General features: G+C 40.3%; 1 protein-coding gene across 1 annotated transcript in view; it reads right to left on the bottom strand.

Moving 5' to 3' along the window:
- Nucleotides 1-18,057, bottom strand: part of LOC132888932 (probable E3 ubiquitin-protein ligase HERC3) — a 65,143-nt gene that overhangs the window by 38,494 nt on the left and 8,592 nt on the right. The window contains exons 2-5 of the mRNA XM_060925022.1: nt 8,156-8,279; nt 7,978-8,054; nt 1,746-1,967; nt 1,572-1,663 (exon numbers count right to left, since the gene is read on the bottom strand). Of these exons, the coding sequence (XP_060781005.1) occupies nt 1,572-1,663; nt 1,746-1,967; nt 7,978-8,054; nt 8,156-8,279 (515 nt within the window). The remainder of the gene's footprint in view (nt 1-1,571; nt 1,664-1,745; nt 1,968-7,977; nt 8,055-8,155; nt 8,280-18,057) is intronic.

The raw sequence follows: 18,057 nt of genomic DNA, 5'->3' as shown, positions 1-18,057 counted from the left end.
AAACAGCCTTAAACCCAAAGGATTGCTGGTTTGATTCATGGGACCAACAGGAAAAATGTGAAGGGAGCTGCATGAATGAGCAGCACTTTCCCCTCTCTCTGTATCATAAAAAATAATAACTTTAATACTTATTGAGCGCAAAATTAATGAAAATATGAACTGCTCCCTGGGCACCGTACCATAACTATAACCCACTACTCTGGGTACAGTAGTTAACTTCAACACTGTTAGTTAGCATGTAAAAACAGAGTTACGCTAACATGAATAACATTAACTTATCTGAAGTCCTTTCAGAAATATGTTTTAGCATAATCTTGCCAAATAAACAGAATGTAGAAATTTTTTTTCGTAGCGTTATCTACCCAATATGATTTCAAGTTTGAAAAGCGTTTGCTAGCATGTCAGGTGGAGCTTCACTGACTAGCAGTGTTGGGCACGTTACTTTCAAAAAGTAATTAGTTATAGTTACTAGTTACTTTTCCCAAAAAGTAACTGAGTTAGTAACGGAGTTACTTTGTCATAAAAGTAACTAATTACCAGGGAAAGTAATTATTCCGTTACATTTTGTGTTACCCCCCCCCCAAAAAAAAAAATCAAATTCAATTAGTGTAATCATAATAAAAGTGAATGTTAAATGTGTTTAATGACTGAAATGGACACTTAACAGAACCAGTTAGTAACGTTATTTACACTATATTAATATTTTTGTGGGACAATGTGAGATAAGACATCTATCAAATGTAATATATTTTTGCAGTTATTAAAATTATGTTACTAATTACTGGCCACTGACGAGGACAAACGCTTTGTTCCTCGACATAATGTGCATTGCACGTAGACATTTTTGCCTTTTATTTCAAGTAATGAAAAGTAATGGCTGTATTTCCAATGTGAAAACGCAGTGTTGGGCTGACCGCTCGCCATCGCTGTGTCTTCTGATTGAAAGTGTGCGCAGTAGTGCAGTAGGCGGAGCCTACCTATGTATGCTATCCAAATCTACTCTGATTGGCTTACTATGCCGTTGTCTCGCATCTCCCCGCCCCATACTAAAGCAGAGGAAAGAAAGGCTGAACGAGCAGCATGCCAGATGAGAACAGCTTTAATAAAGTAACACATAGCATTTTATTGTAAGTAACGGGAACGGCGTTATAACGATGTAAAAAGTAATTAGTTAGATTACTCATTACTAAAAAAAGTAACGCCGTTAGTAACGCCGTTTATTTCTAACGCCGTTATTCCCATCACTGCTGACTAGCTAGCTTAACGTTAAACCACCATGATGGCACAGCATGCGTTCATTTTGTAAATCCAGTAGGTTGCTTCAGAGGTATTAGGTATTGTCAGTGTTGTGACAATAATACAACAATGCATTGACAGAAAATGTACTTTTGATACTTAAGTATTTTTAAAAACAAGTACTTCAGTACTTTAACTTAAGTAAAAATTTGACTGTACAACTTTCACTTGTATCGGAGTAACATTTGACCAGCGGGATCTATACTTTGACTTAAGTAATGAACTTGGGTACTTTGTCCACCTCTGGTAACATGACATGCTGATGAAGTGTTCACCTTTGTTAGAACAGCAGTATGGTCCTCTCCACATGAGATGAAGATGGTTTTCTTCAAATTCAAGCTCTTTACACAAACAGGGACATGTCTATCTGTGAGAAGATATTAAGATCACAATTACTGTGCTGATTCATACAGAGCTGAGTTTATGTACACAGACAGTGAAGTCAGTACCATCAGTGTCTCCCAGGCCCAGCTGCCCGGCACTGTTCCTGCCCCAACCGAACACGGCTCCGGAGAGAGACAGGGCAAAACTGTGGTCTCCTCCAGCGCTGATCTGAATCAGTGGGATCCCACACAGAGACTTGAGGGGCTGAGGAGACTGAAAGATCTCGTCACTTTTCCCCAAACCCAGCTGACCGCTCGAATTCTGACCCCATGTGAACAACTGACCATCTGAGAAGATGACATGGACAAACATTACAAAATTTGTGTTGCCATAAATATGAATAAATGATAAAATGTAGTCGTGGTGTCAACAATGTATAGCATATTGCAAGACCTTGATAATTAGTTGGTTTGCTTCAGGCAGATGTGTTAATTTCTGTAAGATATGGCTATTTCCTAAAAGTTTCCTCAAAGTTAGTCAAAATAAACCAATACAGTAGATGATGCTAAAACATTTACCGTATTTTTCGGACTATAAGTCGCACTTTTTTTCATGGTTCGGCTGGCCATGCGACTTATACTCCGGTGCGACGTATATATGTTTTTTTTTTCACCGCGGAATAACTGGAGCTGATGCTGAGTCTGACGACAGCCACGCAGAAGAAGAGGAAACGGCGCTTCATCTGCCGCTGGAGGCAGAGTTGTTCAGAAGCGACACCGAGGATGAGGAATTCAATGGATTTGCTGATTTGGAGTGAAATCATCAGCTTGATAAACTTGATTGACCTGTGTTTTATTATTAATGATAGGCCTATAGTTATTTAAATAAGTTATGTAGTGATTTTAGGCAGTGCTTAATTTGTGAAGTGGGAGGTCCCAGAACGCAGGAGGTGGGCGGGTCCGGCAACTCAAAAAAAAAAAAAAAGGCGGGGGATGGTTTATTATAACTTTACGCACATGCGCTTATTGTGTGTGTAAAATAATAATAATAATAATAATAATAATAATAATAATAATATCAGACATTATGATCTTAGAAAACGCTTTAGTGACAAACAGTTACAGACAGTAATATGTCGTGATATTATATTATAAAATATTAATTTTTATTAGTCTATATATTAAATTATATATTACATTTATCTTCTAAAATAACAGACTGTACTCATCACAACCGGTTTATTTCACCATTGGAGATCAGATCACACAAGACATGAGTTAAATGACTCATTTTAAGGATTTAAGTAGGGGATTTAAAAGCAGTTGTTGTTGTTGTTTTTTTCACTAGACGGTTGTTTTTACTACCGTACCTGTCTTTGGAGATGATATACCTATAGCCTACTTGACCTCTGATTTGATGAAATAAAATTTGACAAAAATGAAGAATGACACTCCTCGATGATGACTACAGCTTTAATAACACAGATGAAAGAGCCATGGGGCGATAATAAGCCCTACCGGTAAAAATATTCTAAAAGCAAACTGATTAATGCATCAGTAATAGGCTACTAATATTAGTTATAATAATAATATAGGCTATTAGTAATAACGATAGTGATAGTATTAAAGATAGTAGTAGATATTTAAAATAATCAGACTAGGCTACTTACAGGGCAAAGGGCGCGTTATCACTGCTCAGCTGTTCGTTTATTAAATAAACAATGCAGTCGCGCAGTAACCACGCGCCGCTTATCAGATAGAATCACAGATTCCATGGATAGAATAACCCTTCAAAAAAGTGTGACTTATAGTCCGGTGCGACGTATATATGTTTTTTTCGTCTTCATAATGCATTTTTTGGCTGATGCGACTTAAACTCCGGAGCGACGTATAGTCCGGAAAATACGGTACTTCCAAAAGAATTTAATAGAGACAAGACAATTTGTTATTTAAATAATATTGGCCGGCTTTTTTCGTGGTATATCAGATATAGTCCATTCAGCTAGCATGATATTGAACGAGTCGAAGATGAGTTCAATATCATGCTAGCTGAATGGAATCTGATATACCATGAAAAAAAGCCAGACAATATTATTATTATTATTATTATTATTATTATTATACATGCACACTCTCTTCATATCAGCATTCTTGAAGGCCAACTCTAGCTTGCAACCCGGTGCTGTTAGCATGGCAGTGCAGTCACCTTCCAGCCGCTGTAGCGTTCATCAGTAGTGTTAGCGAATGCTAATAAAGCAGTCAAGCCAGTGCTATCGAGAGCAAGTAGCACATGCTAACAACAGAGAAACTAAGATTTCTGTCTCCAGACTCTTCCATGCATGCTTGCCACGGTATTTTTCACTCATACTTAAGTATTCATTTCCCGATGTAATTTACTTGGTTACTTTTAAAATCAACATCAACAACTACACACAATGGAGCAATCTGGCAGCCAAAATTCTCTCAAAATCTTCCATATTTAACGAAGCAAACCTGGTGGCCATGTTTGTTTACCAATTGTCACAGTCACTCGCTAGCGCAGAAGTTTTACATCTCTGTATCTCTTTTCTAGTTTTTCAATGTCCGTTGGTATGTTTTTCTCTTGTAAATATGCATGAAGAATATCTAATGAAGTTTTGGTGGCCTTTCAGGTGTTCAAAGCATCTATCTCTTTTATGGTAAGTAAAGAAATGATTATGCACATGCGCAGCAGAAAAGTTTCTCATTGGATATTCATGCTCTGACATATGACGTGTTGTTTTTACAATGTGCAATATTGTAACAATGTTGCACGCTCATTCTCCATTGGGTAGAGTGACGTAATACACCCAGGATAAGCTAACAATACTGTATGCTATCAAAGCAAATGAATGAAACCCGCTAGAAGGGAATAGAATACATGTTTTTATTCCATGGAAAAAAGTGTCCTGTATGTATAATATTACATATTATACATACGGGCCACTTTTTCCATGGAATAAAAAATATGTATTCTATTCCCTTCTAGTGGGTTTATTGATGGCATGCAATATTGTTATCACATCACTTATCCTCCATGTATTACGCCACTCTCCCCAATGGAGAATGAGCATGCAATACTGTTAGAATATTGCATGTTGTCAAGACAACACAATGTCACACATCAGAGCTCATGTGAGGATCCAATGACCGAACTTTTCTGCTGTGCATGCACACAATCATCTTTGTCAGCCGGGAAAGAGAGAAGATGAGGCTAATCCAGTGCTACAGTGGATATAAAAAGTGTACACACCCTGTTAAAATTATAGGTTTTTCTGATGTAAAAAAAAGAGCCCACCATAAATAATTTCAAAACTTTTCCCACCTTTAATGTGACCTATAACCTGTACAATTCAATTGAAAAACAAACCAATCTGTTGGGGGGGGAAACATAAAAATTTTTTTTACAATAAGCTGGTTGCAGGGGTGGCACGGTGGTGTAGTGGTTAGCGCCGTCGCCTCACAGCAAGAGGGTCTGGGTTCGATCCCCGTGGCCGGTGAGGGCCTTTCTGTGTGGAGTTTGCATGTTCTCCCTGTGGGTGTGCTCCGGTTTCCCCCACAGTCCAAAGACATGCAGGTTAGGTTAACTGGTGACTCTAAATTGACCGTAGGTGTGAATGGTTGTCTGTGTCTATGTGTCAGCCCTGTGATGACCTGGCGACTTGTCCAGGGTGTACTCCGCCTTTTGCCCATAGTCAGCTGGGATAGGCTCCAGCTTGCCTGCGACCCTGTAGAACAGGATAAAGCAGCTAGAGATAATGAGATGAGATGAGACTTTTAAAATCAACATCAACAACTACACACAATGGAGCAATCTGGCAGCCAAAATTCTCTCAAAATCTTCCGTATTTAACGAAGCAAACCTGGTGGCCATGTTTGTTTACAAATTGTCACAGTCACTCGCTAGCGCAGAAGTTTTACATCTCTGTATCTCTTTTCTAGTTTTTCAATGTCCGTTGGTATGTTTTTCTCTTGTAAATATGCATGAAGAATATCTAATGAAGTTTTGGTGGCCTTTCAGGTGTTCAAAGCATCTATCTCTTTTATGGTAAGTAAAGAAATGATTATGCACATGCGCAGCAGAAAAGTTTCTCATTGGATATTCATGCTCTGACATATGACATTGTGTTGTTTTTACAATGTGCAATATTGTAACAATGTTGCACGCTCATTCTCCGAAACCCACTAGAAGGGAATAGAATACATGTTTTTATTCCATGGAAAAAAGTGTCCTGTATGTATAATAATACATATTATACATACGGGCCACTTTTTCCATGGAATAAAAAATATGTATTCTATTCCCTTCTAGTGGGTTTATTGATGGCATGCAATATTGTTATCACATCACTTATCCTCCATGTATTACGCCACTCTCCCCAATGGAGAATGAGCATGCAATACTGTTAGAATATTGCATGTTGTCAAGACAACACAATGTCACACATCAGAGCTCATGTGAGGATCCAATGACCGAACTTTTCTGCTGTGCATGCACACAATCATCTTTGTCAGCCGGGAAAGAGAGAAGATGAGGCTAATCCAGTGCTACAGTGGATATAAAAAGTGTACACACCCTGTTAAAATTATAGGTTTTTCTGATGTAAAAAAAAGAGCCCACCATAAATAATTTCAAAACTTTTCCCACCTTTAATGTGACCTATAACCTGTACAATTCAATTGAAAAACAAACCAATCTGTTGGGGGGGGAAACATAAAAAATTTTTTTACAATAAGCTGGTTGCAGGGGTGGCACGGTGGTGTAGTGGTTAGCGCTGTCGCCTCACAGCAAGAGGGTCTGGGTTCGATCCCCATGGCCAGTGAGAGCCTTTCTGTGTGGAGTTTGCATGTTCTCCCTGTGTCCGTGTGGGTGTGCTCCGGTTTCCCCCACAGTCCAAAGACATGCAGGTTAGGTTAACTGGTGACTCTAAATTGACCGTAGGTGTGAATGGTTGTCTGTGTCTATGTGGATGACCTGGCGACTTGTCCAGGGTGTACCCCGCCTTTTGCCCGTAGTCAGCTGGGATAGGCTCCAGCTTGCCTGTGACCCTGTAGAAGGATAAAGCGGCTAGAGATAATGAGATGAGAGAGATGAGAAGCTGGTTGCATAAGTGTGCACACCCTTAAACTAATACTTTGTTGAAGCACCTTTTGATTTAGTTACAGCATTCAGTCTTTTTGGGTCGGAGTCTATCAGCCTGCCACATCTAGACTAGACTTGGCAATATCTACCCACTCTTCCTTGCAAAAGCACTCCAAATCTGTCAGATTGTGAGGTCATCTTTTGTGCACAGCCCTCTTCAGGTCACCCCACAGATTTTCAATTGGATTTAGGTCTGGGCTCTGGCTGGGCTGTGCCAAAACTTTTTTGGGGTCATTGTCGTGCTGAAAGATGAAATTCCTCTTCATCTTCAACTTTCTAGCAGACACCTGAAGGTTTTGGGCCAAAATTGACTGGTATTTAGAACTGATGACCTGAATGTACTGAATGACCAGGTTATCACATCAATGGAATTTTTTTCTTTCCTGATGGCAAGGCCTTATTCCAGGACGACAATGGGCTCAAATTGTGAAAGAGTGGTTCAGGGAGCATGAGTGGTTCAATTCTACAGTCATCAACACAAGATCTCTCTGAAAAATTAATGCAACTCTGGACTGAAACAAATGCTGTGATACTGCTATAAGTTTATTGAAACAATGCCACAGCAAATGCACACTAAAAGCTCAAAGCTAAAGGCAGTCCAATGAAATATTGGACTGTGTGTGACTGTGTGTGACTTTATTATAATAATAATAATAATTATTATTATTATTGGGCGGCACGGTGGTGTAGTGGTTAGCGCTGTCGCCTCACAGCAAGAAGATCCGGGTTCGAGCCCCGTGGCCGGCGAGGGCCTTTCTGTGCAGAGTTTGCATGTTGTCCGCGTGGGTTTCCTCCGGGTGCTCCGGTTTCCTCCACAGTCCAAAGACATGCAGGTTAGGTTAACTGGTGACTCTAAATTGACCGTAGGTGTGAATGTGAGTGTGAATGGTTGTCTGTGTCTATGTGTCAGCCCTGTGATGACCTGGCGACTTGTCCAGGGTGTACCCCGCCTTTCGCCCGTAGTCAGCTGGGATAGGCTCCAGCTTGCCTGCAACCCTGTAGAGCAGGATAAAGCAGCTAGAGATAATGAGATGAGATTATTATTATTATTGGCCAGGCAGTTTATTTGGGTTAGCTTTGTCCAATTTTCAAATTCTATATCTGACCTTTGCGAAACCCAAACCCATTCACCATTACTTCTGCTGCTATTTGTTTAGGAGGACAGGACAAAGAAAAAAGCAGTGTCACTATACGTACCTTTGGTTAGGACAAATGAGTGAGAGTTTCCACAGGCAACATGCGCAATGTGTCTGTTAGTTAAGTTGCTGAATGTCCTGCTCATGAGAAACAAACAAAAAATAAATTAGGATTAGTTTATTATGGCTAAATGAGAATTTCTCTCAGACGAACCCCAGTGCTTCGAAATCTGACTCACCTGGGGATTTTGCACTGAGCTGAAGTTTTCCATTCACACACCGTCCCTGTCTCAGACACGAGCACAACGTGGTCCTGTCCACTGCTCAGTGATGCAATTTGTTCCTTCAAATTCAAAGTAATTCCTAACAACATAAACATTGTTGTTATTAGTGTTGTATTTGTGTCTTTACAGTGCATCTCATTGTCTTTTTCAATAAACTATGGTTTTGTTTTTTTGCATTACACTGTTTATCTTATATTTCACACAATATTTTCAAGGTGATTGTTGGACTGTAGTAACAGTAACTCTTCCTGACTTGAAGTACAGTTACTTTTACCACCCCGAAGTTGAATATTAGCAGCACTTATGCCACTGCAATTTATCAATTATTACAATAGATTTTTATTGAACGATGCCACCATATATTTATCAATTTATAGTTCACAACTTTCTGCAATTCATCTGTAAATCCAATTAACCCTCTGATGCAAAACATGGGTCAAAAGTGACCCGGCTGAGTTTTTATCTTCTATATCTTTGCAATAAATTAATTCCATCATTCAGTATTCAAGGTATTCCTCAATTAACTTGTTTTTGATCATCATACATCCTTATTTTATTTTTTCCTTTCTTACTTTTTGAATAAAAACCTTTTTTGTATCACTACCCTTCTAATGCACAACATGGGTCAAAAACGACCTGCATTCATTTTCCAGGTTATTTCATGTATGGCTGAATGTTTCGATGATATACTTTTGAAATAAATTCATTTTGTCATTTACTTTTCCAAATATGCAGTAAATATCTTGTTTTTGTTTAGCACAAATCATCATTTTTATTTTTCCTTTCTTAAGTTATGAACAAGCACAGCTTTTGTAATTCTACAACAAGTTTACACACATGGGTCAGAAACGACCCGCATGCATTTACTACACCGTTTGGTGGGAACTGTGAATTGTGCTTGTGTCAGACATTTCACAGCTCAGCACAGCGCCCTTTGCCCATCTAATACATGTAAATAATGTTTTTCAATTGTTCTAACATTACCTTTGAAAAAAATTGATTATGTTTAGGTTACCTTGAGAGTGAATAGATTACTTGTCAGAAAGTTACAAGTAATTACAACCCTGATTCCAAAAAAGTTGGGACAAAGTACAAATTGTAAATAAAAACGGAATGCAATAATTTACAAATCTCAAAAACTGATATTGTATTCACAATAGAACATAGACAACATATCAAATGTCGAAAGTGAGACATTTTGAAATTTCATGCCAAATATTGGCTCATTTGAAATTTCATGACAGCAACACATCTCAAAAAAGTTGGGACAGGGGCAATAAGAGGCTGGAAAAGTTAAAGGTACAAAAAAGGAACAGCTGGAGGACCAAACTGCAACTCATTAGGTCAACTGGCAATAGGTCATTAACACGACTGGGTATAAAAAGAGCATCTTGGAGAGGCAGCGGCTCTCAGAAGTAAAGATGGGAAGAGGATCACCAATCCCCCTAATTCTGCGCCGACAAATAGTGGAGCAATATCAGAAAGGAGTTCGACAGTGTAAAATTGCAAAGAGTTTGAACATATCATCATCTACAGTGCATAATATCATCAAAAGATTCAGAGAATCTGGAAGAATCTCTGTGCGTAAGGGTCAAGGCTGGAAAACCATACTGGGTGCCCGTGATCTTCGGGCCCTTAGATGGCACTGCATCACATACAGGCATGCTTCTGTATTGGAAATCACAAAATGGGCTCAGGAATATTTCCAGAGAACATTATCTGTGAACACAATTCACAGTGCCATCCTCCGTCGCCAGCTAAAACTCTATAGTTCAAAGAAGAAGCCGTATCTAAACATGATCCAGAAGCGCAGACGTCTTCTCTGGGCCAAGGCTCATTTAAAATGGACTGTGGCAAAGTGGAAAACTGTTCTGTGGTCAGACGAATCAAAATTTGAAGTTCTTTATGGAAATCAGGGACGCCGTGTCATTCGGACTAAAGAGGAGAAGGACGACCCAAGTTGTTATCAGCGCTCAGTTCAGAAGCCTGCATCTCTGATGGTATGGGGTTGCATTAGTGCGTGTGGCATGGGCAGCTTACACATCTGGAAAGACACCATCAATGCTGAAAGGTATATCCAGGTTCTAGAGCAACATATGCTCCCATCCAGACGACGTCTCTTTCAGGGAAGACCTTGCATTTTCCAACATGACAATGCCAAACCACATACTGCATCAATTACAGCATCATGGCTGCGTAGAAGAAGGGTCCGGGTACTGAACTGGCCAGCCTGCAGTCCAGATCTTTCACCCATAGAAAACATTTGGCGCATCATAAAATGGAAGATACGACAAAAAAAGACCTAAGACAGTTGAGCAACTAGAATCCTACATTAGACAAGAATGGGTTAACATTCCTATCCCTAAACTTGAGCAACTTGTCTCCTCAGTCCCCAGACGTTTACAGACTGTTGTAAAGAGAAAAGGGGATGTCTCACAGTGGTAAACATGGCCTTGTCCCAACTTTTTTGAGATGTGTTGTTGTCATGAAATTTAAAATCACCTAATTTTTCTCTTTAAATGATACATTTTCTCAGTTTAAACATTTGATATGTCATCTATGTTCTATTCTGAATAAAATATGGAATTTTGAAACTTCCACATCATTGCATTCCATTTTTATTTACAATTTGTACTTTGTCCCAACTTTTTTGGAATCGGGGTTGTACTATTAGCTACCTAGCTGTTGACATATTCTACTTTAGTTAGCTAATTTTATTGTAGTTGGCTTAGCTAACTACATAGTTAATAAATAAATAACTGGCCCCATTCACTGCTAAAGTAATTACTTGAAACAAATTATTATTATAGTATTAAGACATTTAATTTTAAATCACACTTGGATGACCCATGCGTAGTAATATAAAAAGTATTTTTGTTCATAAAGTAGGAAAGAAAAAATTAAATTAATGATTTGTGGTAAATAAAAACAAGATATTTAAAGAATACTTGGAATATTCAATCATAAAATAAATTGATTTCAAAAGATAGAGCAAAGAAAAACTCAGTCAGCATGAAATAGCCTGGAAAATGAATGCGGGTCATTTTTGACCCATGTTGTGCATTAGAAGGGGTGTGCATATGTTTTGCATCAAATCCATTTCAGTTCCAGGCTGCAACACTGTAAGGCACTGTATGTATATATATATATATATACACTCAGATGCTTTTCTGCTCACCACGGTTGTAAAGAGTGATTATATGAGTTACTATATCCTTCCTGGCACCTTGAACCAATCTGGGATGAGTTTCCCAAAAGCATCGTAGCACAAAGATCATCCTTAAAGGGGAACAGAGGGCAATATATAGAGTAAATATAACAATAAAACACACATTAACGAACCTTATTCAAGACTTACAAAAGTTTTTTGTTCTAAGGTTGGAAAGTTATAGTGTTTTGAAAGTAGCTCGAGCAAACTATTTCCGCAGTTTGAACAGCCCGCCATGATATTAATTTTATCCAATCAGAATGCACGTTCATTTTCTCTGCGTAACACTCATGACGTATGTATGTGCCCAGTTGTGTTGGCTCATTGAGGTTGGGAATAGCACGTGTGAAATACCTGTTTCTGCCTCTTGCGACGATTTCGCAAGTCCACGGGTGGCGCCTATCTCATTGCAGCAAATAAATTCTGCTGGACTCGTGAGCAACTCCACGTTACATTTTCCGCACGAGCACCACGCCGTGTCACCTGCACGCAGACGCTCTGCCCCACGCTCGCCATGCCCATGGTCAGCATCAGTCTCATCCTCGCCGTCATCTGAGCTTTCTTCTCTTATTTCATCACCGGAGTCGAGAGTACCTCTCCTAGCTATTTTAAGTTCGTTTCTTAAGACAAGGATTTTTTAAGATGTTACCTTGTTGACAGTTTCGGCGAGAATCTTCCGCCTTCTTCAAAACAGTCACCAGATGTGTCCTGGGGGAGCGACCTGACAGCAGGAGGCGTAAGCTACCTGTCAAATTGGGCGGGACGTTCACGCCTCCGTAGCGTAACATCAGCTGATAAGGCACGTCACCACTCGACATCTGGTGACTGTTTTGAAGAAGGCGGAAGATTCTCGCCGAAACTGTCAACAAGGTAACATCTTAAAAAATCCTTGTCTTAAGAAACGAACTTAAAATAGCTTTAATAGTTAGACATAATGAACTTCCACTACATAGTACCTCTCCTAGGTTCAAACTGGTACCCTTCTAAGCCATAGCTTGCTTGCAGTGTGTCTTGCGGGATCTCTTCGTATGATTCGACAGAGCTGTCGCTTTCACTTGATGCGCCCGACGCCATGATTACACGCTTATCTCCTCTATTTCGGAGAGTTCCGCTAGTGCAGTGGGTAGCGCTGACGTCACGGTCTTTTAAAAATGGTGACTCTTGTGCGGTTTAGCGTATAAAGTATTATATTTACAATTACCAAGATATTTCGTTGTTTTTTAGTATATAAATTTGATAGAATACTTAAGAATACGTTACTTTGTCACATCAGCAACTGTATATATTATATTTGGTACGCCTTTAAATGGTAGAGCGAGCAACACAATGAACACACTCTCTCCAAGTTAAGATGCTCTTAGCATTAAGAGGCTTTTGGGAAACCCACCCCTGGCCATTTTCCTCTGACCTCTCTTATCAAGAAGACGTTTCCACCCACAGACCTGTCACTCACTCAGTGTTTTTCGCACCATTATGTGTAAACTCTAGAGACTGTTGTGTGTGAAAACCCCAGGAAATCAGCAGTTTTTGAAATACTCAAACTAGTCTATCTGGCACCAACACCCATGCCACAATGGAAGTCACACTTTGTCACAATTTTTCCCAAGCTGATGTTTTACGTGAACAGGGATTGAAGTGCTTGATTTGTATCTGCATGATTTTATGCATCAAGGGATTGGCTGATTAGAGAACTGCATCAAACAGCAGGTGTATGGGTGTACCTAATAAAGTGGCTAGTGAATGTATATAGATATATGCATACATATTTTAATAATTTGCATATGTATGTATAAGTATTGCATTTGCATATTCATAAACCCCCCCCGAACTGAAACTGAATTGAAGTTGGGCTCCTATGGTATAATTCAATTATTAAATATGTAGTTAATGTGGGAATAAATAAATAATACTGAAGTTAAATCAGAACATAATAATTAAATTATTTGGCTGCTACTTAATATTTATTTATTGCAATATCTAAGCCAATTATTGAATACAGCACTGTGCAAAAGTCTTACACACCCTAGTTTTTGTCATAGAATCTTTATTATAGATTTCTATTTTATAACTTCTACATTGGGGGCGGTACGGTGGTGTAGTGGTTAGCACTGTCGCCTCACAGCAAGAAGGTCCGGGTTCGAGCCCCGTGGCCGGCAAAGGCCTTTCTGTGTGGAGTTTGCATGTTCTCCCCGTGTTCGTGTGGGTTTCCTCCGGGTGCTCCGGTTTCCCTCACAGTCCAAAGACATGCAGGTTAGGTTAACTGGTGACTCTAAATTGACCATAGGTGTGAATGTGGGTGTGAATGGCAGGATGTACCCCGCCTTTTGCCCGTAGTCAGCTGGGATAGGCTCCAGCTTGCCTGCGACCCTGTAGAAGGATAAAGCGGCTAGAGATAATGAGATGGGACATTATCGAGTCAGTACAAAACACATTTTAGTGTTCAAAGCGTTCGTTTTCCAGCAAAAATTAAATGTTACAGGGGAAAAAATGTATCTGAGCAGCATATTCCATAAGAGACCACTTTTCAGATTAAAAAAGAAAACATGATGAAGGCTACTGGGCTTTGGTGCAAATGAAGATGCGAGTGTGACGGTCAAAGTGTCCAGAAGAACTGTGGCTGGTTCTGTAAGATCTCATCTCATCTCATCTCATCTCATCTCATTATCTCTAGCCGCTTTATCCTGTTCTATAGGGTCGCAGGCAAGCTGGAGCCTATCCCAGCTGACTACGGGCGAGAGGCGGGGTACACCCTGGACAAGTCGCCATGTTATCGCAGGGCTGACACAGAGACAAATAACCATTCACACTCACATTCACACCTATGGTCAATTTAGAGCCACCGATTAGCCTAACCTGCATGTCTTTGGACTGTGGGGGAAACCGGAGCACCCGGAGGAAACCCACGCAGACACGGGGAGAACATGCCAACTCCACACAGAAAGGCCCTCGCCAGCCACTGGGCTCGAACCCAGGACCTTCTTGCTGTGAGGCGACAGTGCTAACCACTACACCACTGTGTCGCCTGCTCCGTAAAATCTACAGCTCTTTTCCTTATAAAACTGCACTCACTATTCTTTTTTTTTAAGCAAAGGGTCATCTCACACCAAATACCGACTTGTTTCATTTATTATAGCTTACTGCTTGCTGTTTATGGTATTTTTTAAATGTTGAAACATTTCATTTCATTATCTTTTAAGCCATTTTGGTCTACAGCACTTCTTTACATGTGCCTCAGACTTCTGTACAGTACTGTATATAATATGACTATACAAAAGTCTGAGGCACATGTAAAGAAATGCTGTAGACTGAAAGTAGAAAGGAGGTTGAGCTGGGTTTGGAGAGATGGAGGGATGCATTGGAACGAAGAGGAATGAAGGTGAGCAGGAGCAAAACAGAATACATGCGCATCAATGAGAATGGGGATGAGAGTGTAGTGAAGATGCAAGGAGTAGACGTAAAGAAAGTTGGTGAATTCAAGTACCTGTGGTCAACTGTGCAGGAAAATGGGGGCTGCGATAGTGAGGTGAGAAAGAGAGTGCAGGCAGGATGGAGCAGTTGGAGAAGGATTTCGGGAGTCATTTGTGATCGGAAAGTCCCAGCAAAAGTGAAAAGTAAGATGTATAAGACGGTAGTGAGACCAGCTGTGATGTATGGATTGGAGACAGTACCCTTAACGAAGAGACAGGAAACAAAGTTGGAGGTGGCGGAGTTGAGGATGTTAAGGTTTGCGATGGGAGTGACAAGGTTGGACAGGATAAGGAACGAGCACATCAGAGGGACAGCACATGTAGAGAGCTTGGGAATTAAGCTAAGAGAGATGAGACTGAGACGGTACGGGCACATCCTGAGAAGAGATGCAGAGCATGTTGGAAGGAGAATGTTGAGGATGGAGCTGCCAGGCAGAGGTGGACAGTAACGAAGTACATTTACTTGAGTACTGTACTTAAGTACACTTTTTGAGTATCTGTACTTTACTGGAGTATTTTTAATTTTTTTTGTAAACTTATGACTTTAACTTCACTACATTTGAAAGACAAATATTGTACTTTTCACTCCACTACATTTCTGTCAAGGTCCTCGTTACTCGTTACTATGAAGCAGCTTTGAAAGTGAATGCTTTTTGTTTTCTTCTATAAAGCATGATTGGTTTTTCCGCAGGTGACACTGAGACAGCCTGTCAGTAATCACTAGGGTCACGTCACGTCACGTCCATAGACTGTATAAAATCAAGTTCAAGTTCTCAGCAGTATTATTTAACACGATCAAGTGATGGCAGAATGGAAGGAAGCATTTTTTCTGGAGAATGCAAACACACTCATGGCTTTACCTAGAACCCATGTTTCGGTTTTCTGAAAGGATTAAAGATTCATTTCGTTTTAAATGTTTACTTTGTTTGTCGATAAACTAACCACATCACGGCCTACAAAAACTCACCACCCATCCTGCGGAAGCATATTGAGGTCTGTAAACATTTTATTTCAAGAGAAAGCTTGCAACGAAGTTGTCTGTGCTTTTAGAGCTAGCGATAATGTTGCAATAGCTATGCAGTCTGGTTCGTCAAATGACTTTCTATGGATTTGCCCGCCAAGTTGCCGTAGCCTTGTCCACGACTAACGTTAATACAGAGCTAGTTAACTTGGACACTGTTATTTAGCATGCAAAAACTGAGTTATGCTAAAATGAATAACGTTGACTTTAGCATAATCTTGCCAAATAAACAGAATGTAGAAATCTTTCTTTTCTAGTAGCATTAGATACCCAATATGATTTCAAGTTTGAAAAGAGTTTGCTAGGATGTCAGGTGGAGTTTCAGCTCTACAGGTTCGACAAACTTGTCAGAAAATCCAGTCGGTTGCTTCAGAGGCATTAGCGCTACGTTCACACTGCAAGGCTTAATGCTCAATTCCGATTTTTTTGTGAAATCCGATTTTTTTGTGAGGTCGTTCACATTAACAAATATATGCGACTTGTATGTGATCCTCAGTATGAATGAAAAGCGACCTAAAAGTGTTCCGCATGCGCATTGCAGGATACGACGACGTCACACGCAGTGAGCATGGCCAGTGTTTACGGAAGTAAAACCGTCCGGTTGCGGTATGACCCATCCAATCTAGCTTGAATAGCTGTATCCCCCCAAATGGAAATCAGCTCCCTAACCTCTGCGTCCTTCCATTGAGAAGATTCAGAACCTTCACAGCCCGAAGCGTCCCTCGCATTGATGTCATGCGCCATGTTGTTGTAACTTTTTTTGAGAGACCCGCCGCCTACTTCAGCGCAGAATAGTGACGTTTGTGGCTTGTTGATGACGTGTAAGTCGGATGAATGCGACCTGGCGGTTCAGACTGAAGTCGCATATGAAAAGAGTGGATAGGAATCGGAATTAGGACCACATATCCAAACGGCCTGGGTCGGATTTGAAAAAATCGGATCTGTGTCGTTCATATTGTCAATAAAAGATCGGATACAGGTCACATAGGGGCGAAAAGATCGGATTTGAGTCACTTCAGCCTGCAGTGTGAATGTAGCCTAGGTTTTGTAAGCGTTGTGGCAATAATACAACGATGCGTTGACAGAAAATGTACTTTTAATACTTAAGTATTTTTAAAAGCAAGTACTTCAGTACTTTAACTTAAGTAAAAATTTGACTGGACAACTTTCACTTGTATCGGAGTAACATTTGACCAGTGAGATCTGTACTTTGACTTAAGTAATGAAGTTGGGTACTTTGTCCACCTCTGCTGCCAGGCACACGAAAACGAGGAAGGCCAAAGAGGAGATACATGGATGTGATGAGAGAGGACATGAAAGTGGCAGGTGTGGTAGAGAAGGATGTGGAAGACAGGGAGCAATGGAGACGAAAGATCCTCTGTGGCGACCCCTAATCAGGAGCAGCCAAAAGAAGAAGAAGACTGTATATGAATTCTGAAAATCCTAAAAGTCCTGTTTGGTAACCTGTAGTTCTTTGCTGTATAAATGAATACTTGGTGTTTTTGACAGCCTGGCCCTTACCCCTGAGACTGTAAAGCTAGTATCTCACTGGGCTGTGACAGCCTGCGACTAGTTGGAGACGCAACAATTGTGATAAAATATGCAAATTAGTGACAGTTTTCACTTGGGATCACACTGAATTGATACGACGTTTCCGTATGTCGCACAAGTGTTGCACGAATGCCACAAGAACTCCCGGCGAACTGTGGCCAAAAATTCGCAAGAAGTTCGTATACCTGTAGCATGAATGTCGCGTGACAATCGCGAGACACAATTGCGATTTTTTTCAAATTTGTGAGTGTCGTGCGACAGTCACATAACAGTCATGCGACAGTCATGCTACAGGTATACATGCTACAGGTATGTCGTGTCATGCTACAGTCATGCTACAGGTATGTCGTGCAATATTCGTGCGACAGCTATGCGTGATGTTTGAGAAATTTGAACCATATATTTGGAGCCCTCTCCAATCCGACGATCATATTTTCACCAGATATCACGATGGACCTCAGGGAAGAAGTGCAGACACTACTGGATGATGATCCAAATTTGGATGAGGACCAGGTTGACATGCTGAGGGCTGCAACATATCTTCTAATTGTTGCCGCGATCAAGAAAGCCAAGGCTAAAGCCAGGGATCGGAGGCTTTTCACTTTGGTTT

The sequence above is a fragment of the Neoarius graeffei genome, chromosome 7, assembly GCF_027579695.1.
Source record: "Neoarius graeffei isolate fNeoGra1 chromosome 7, fNeoGra1.pri, whole genome shotgun sequence".
Lineage (NCBI taxonomy): Eukaryota > Metazoa > Chordata > Actinopteri > Siluriformes > Ariidae > Neoarius > Neoarius graeffei.
Note: the sequence above shows the minus strand (reverse complement) of the source record. Positions and strands in the feature narration are given on the sequence as shown.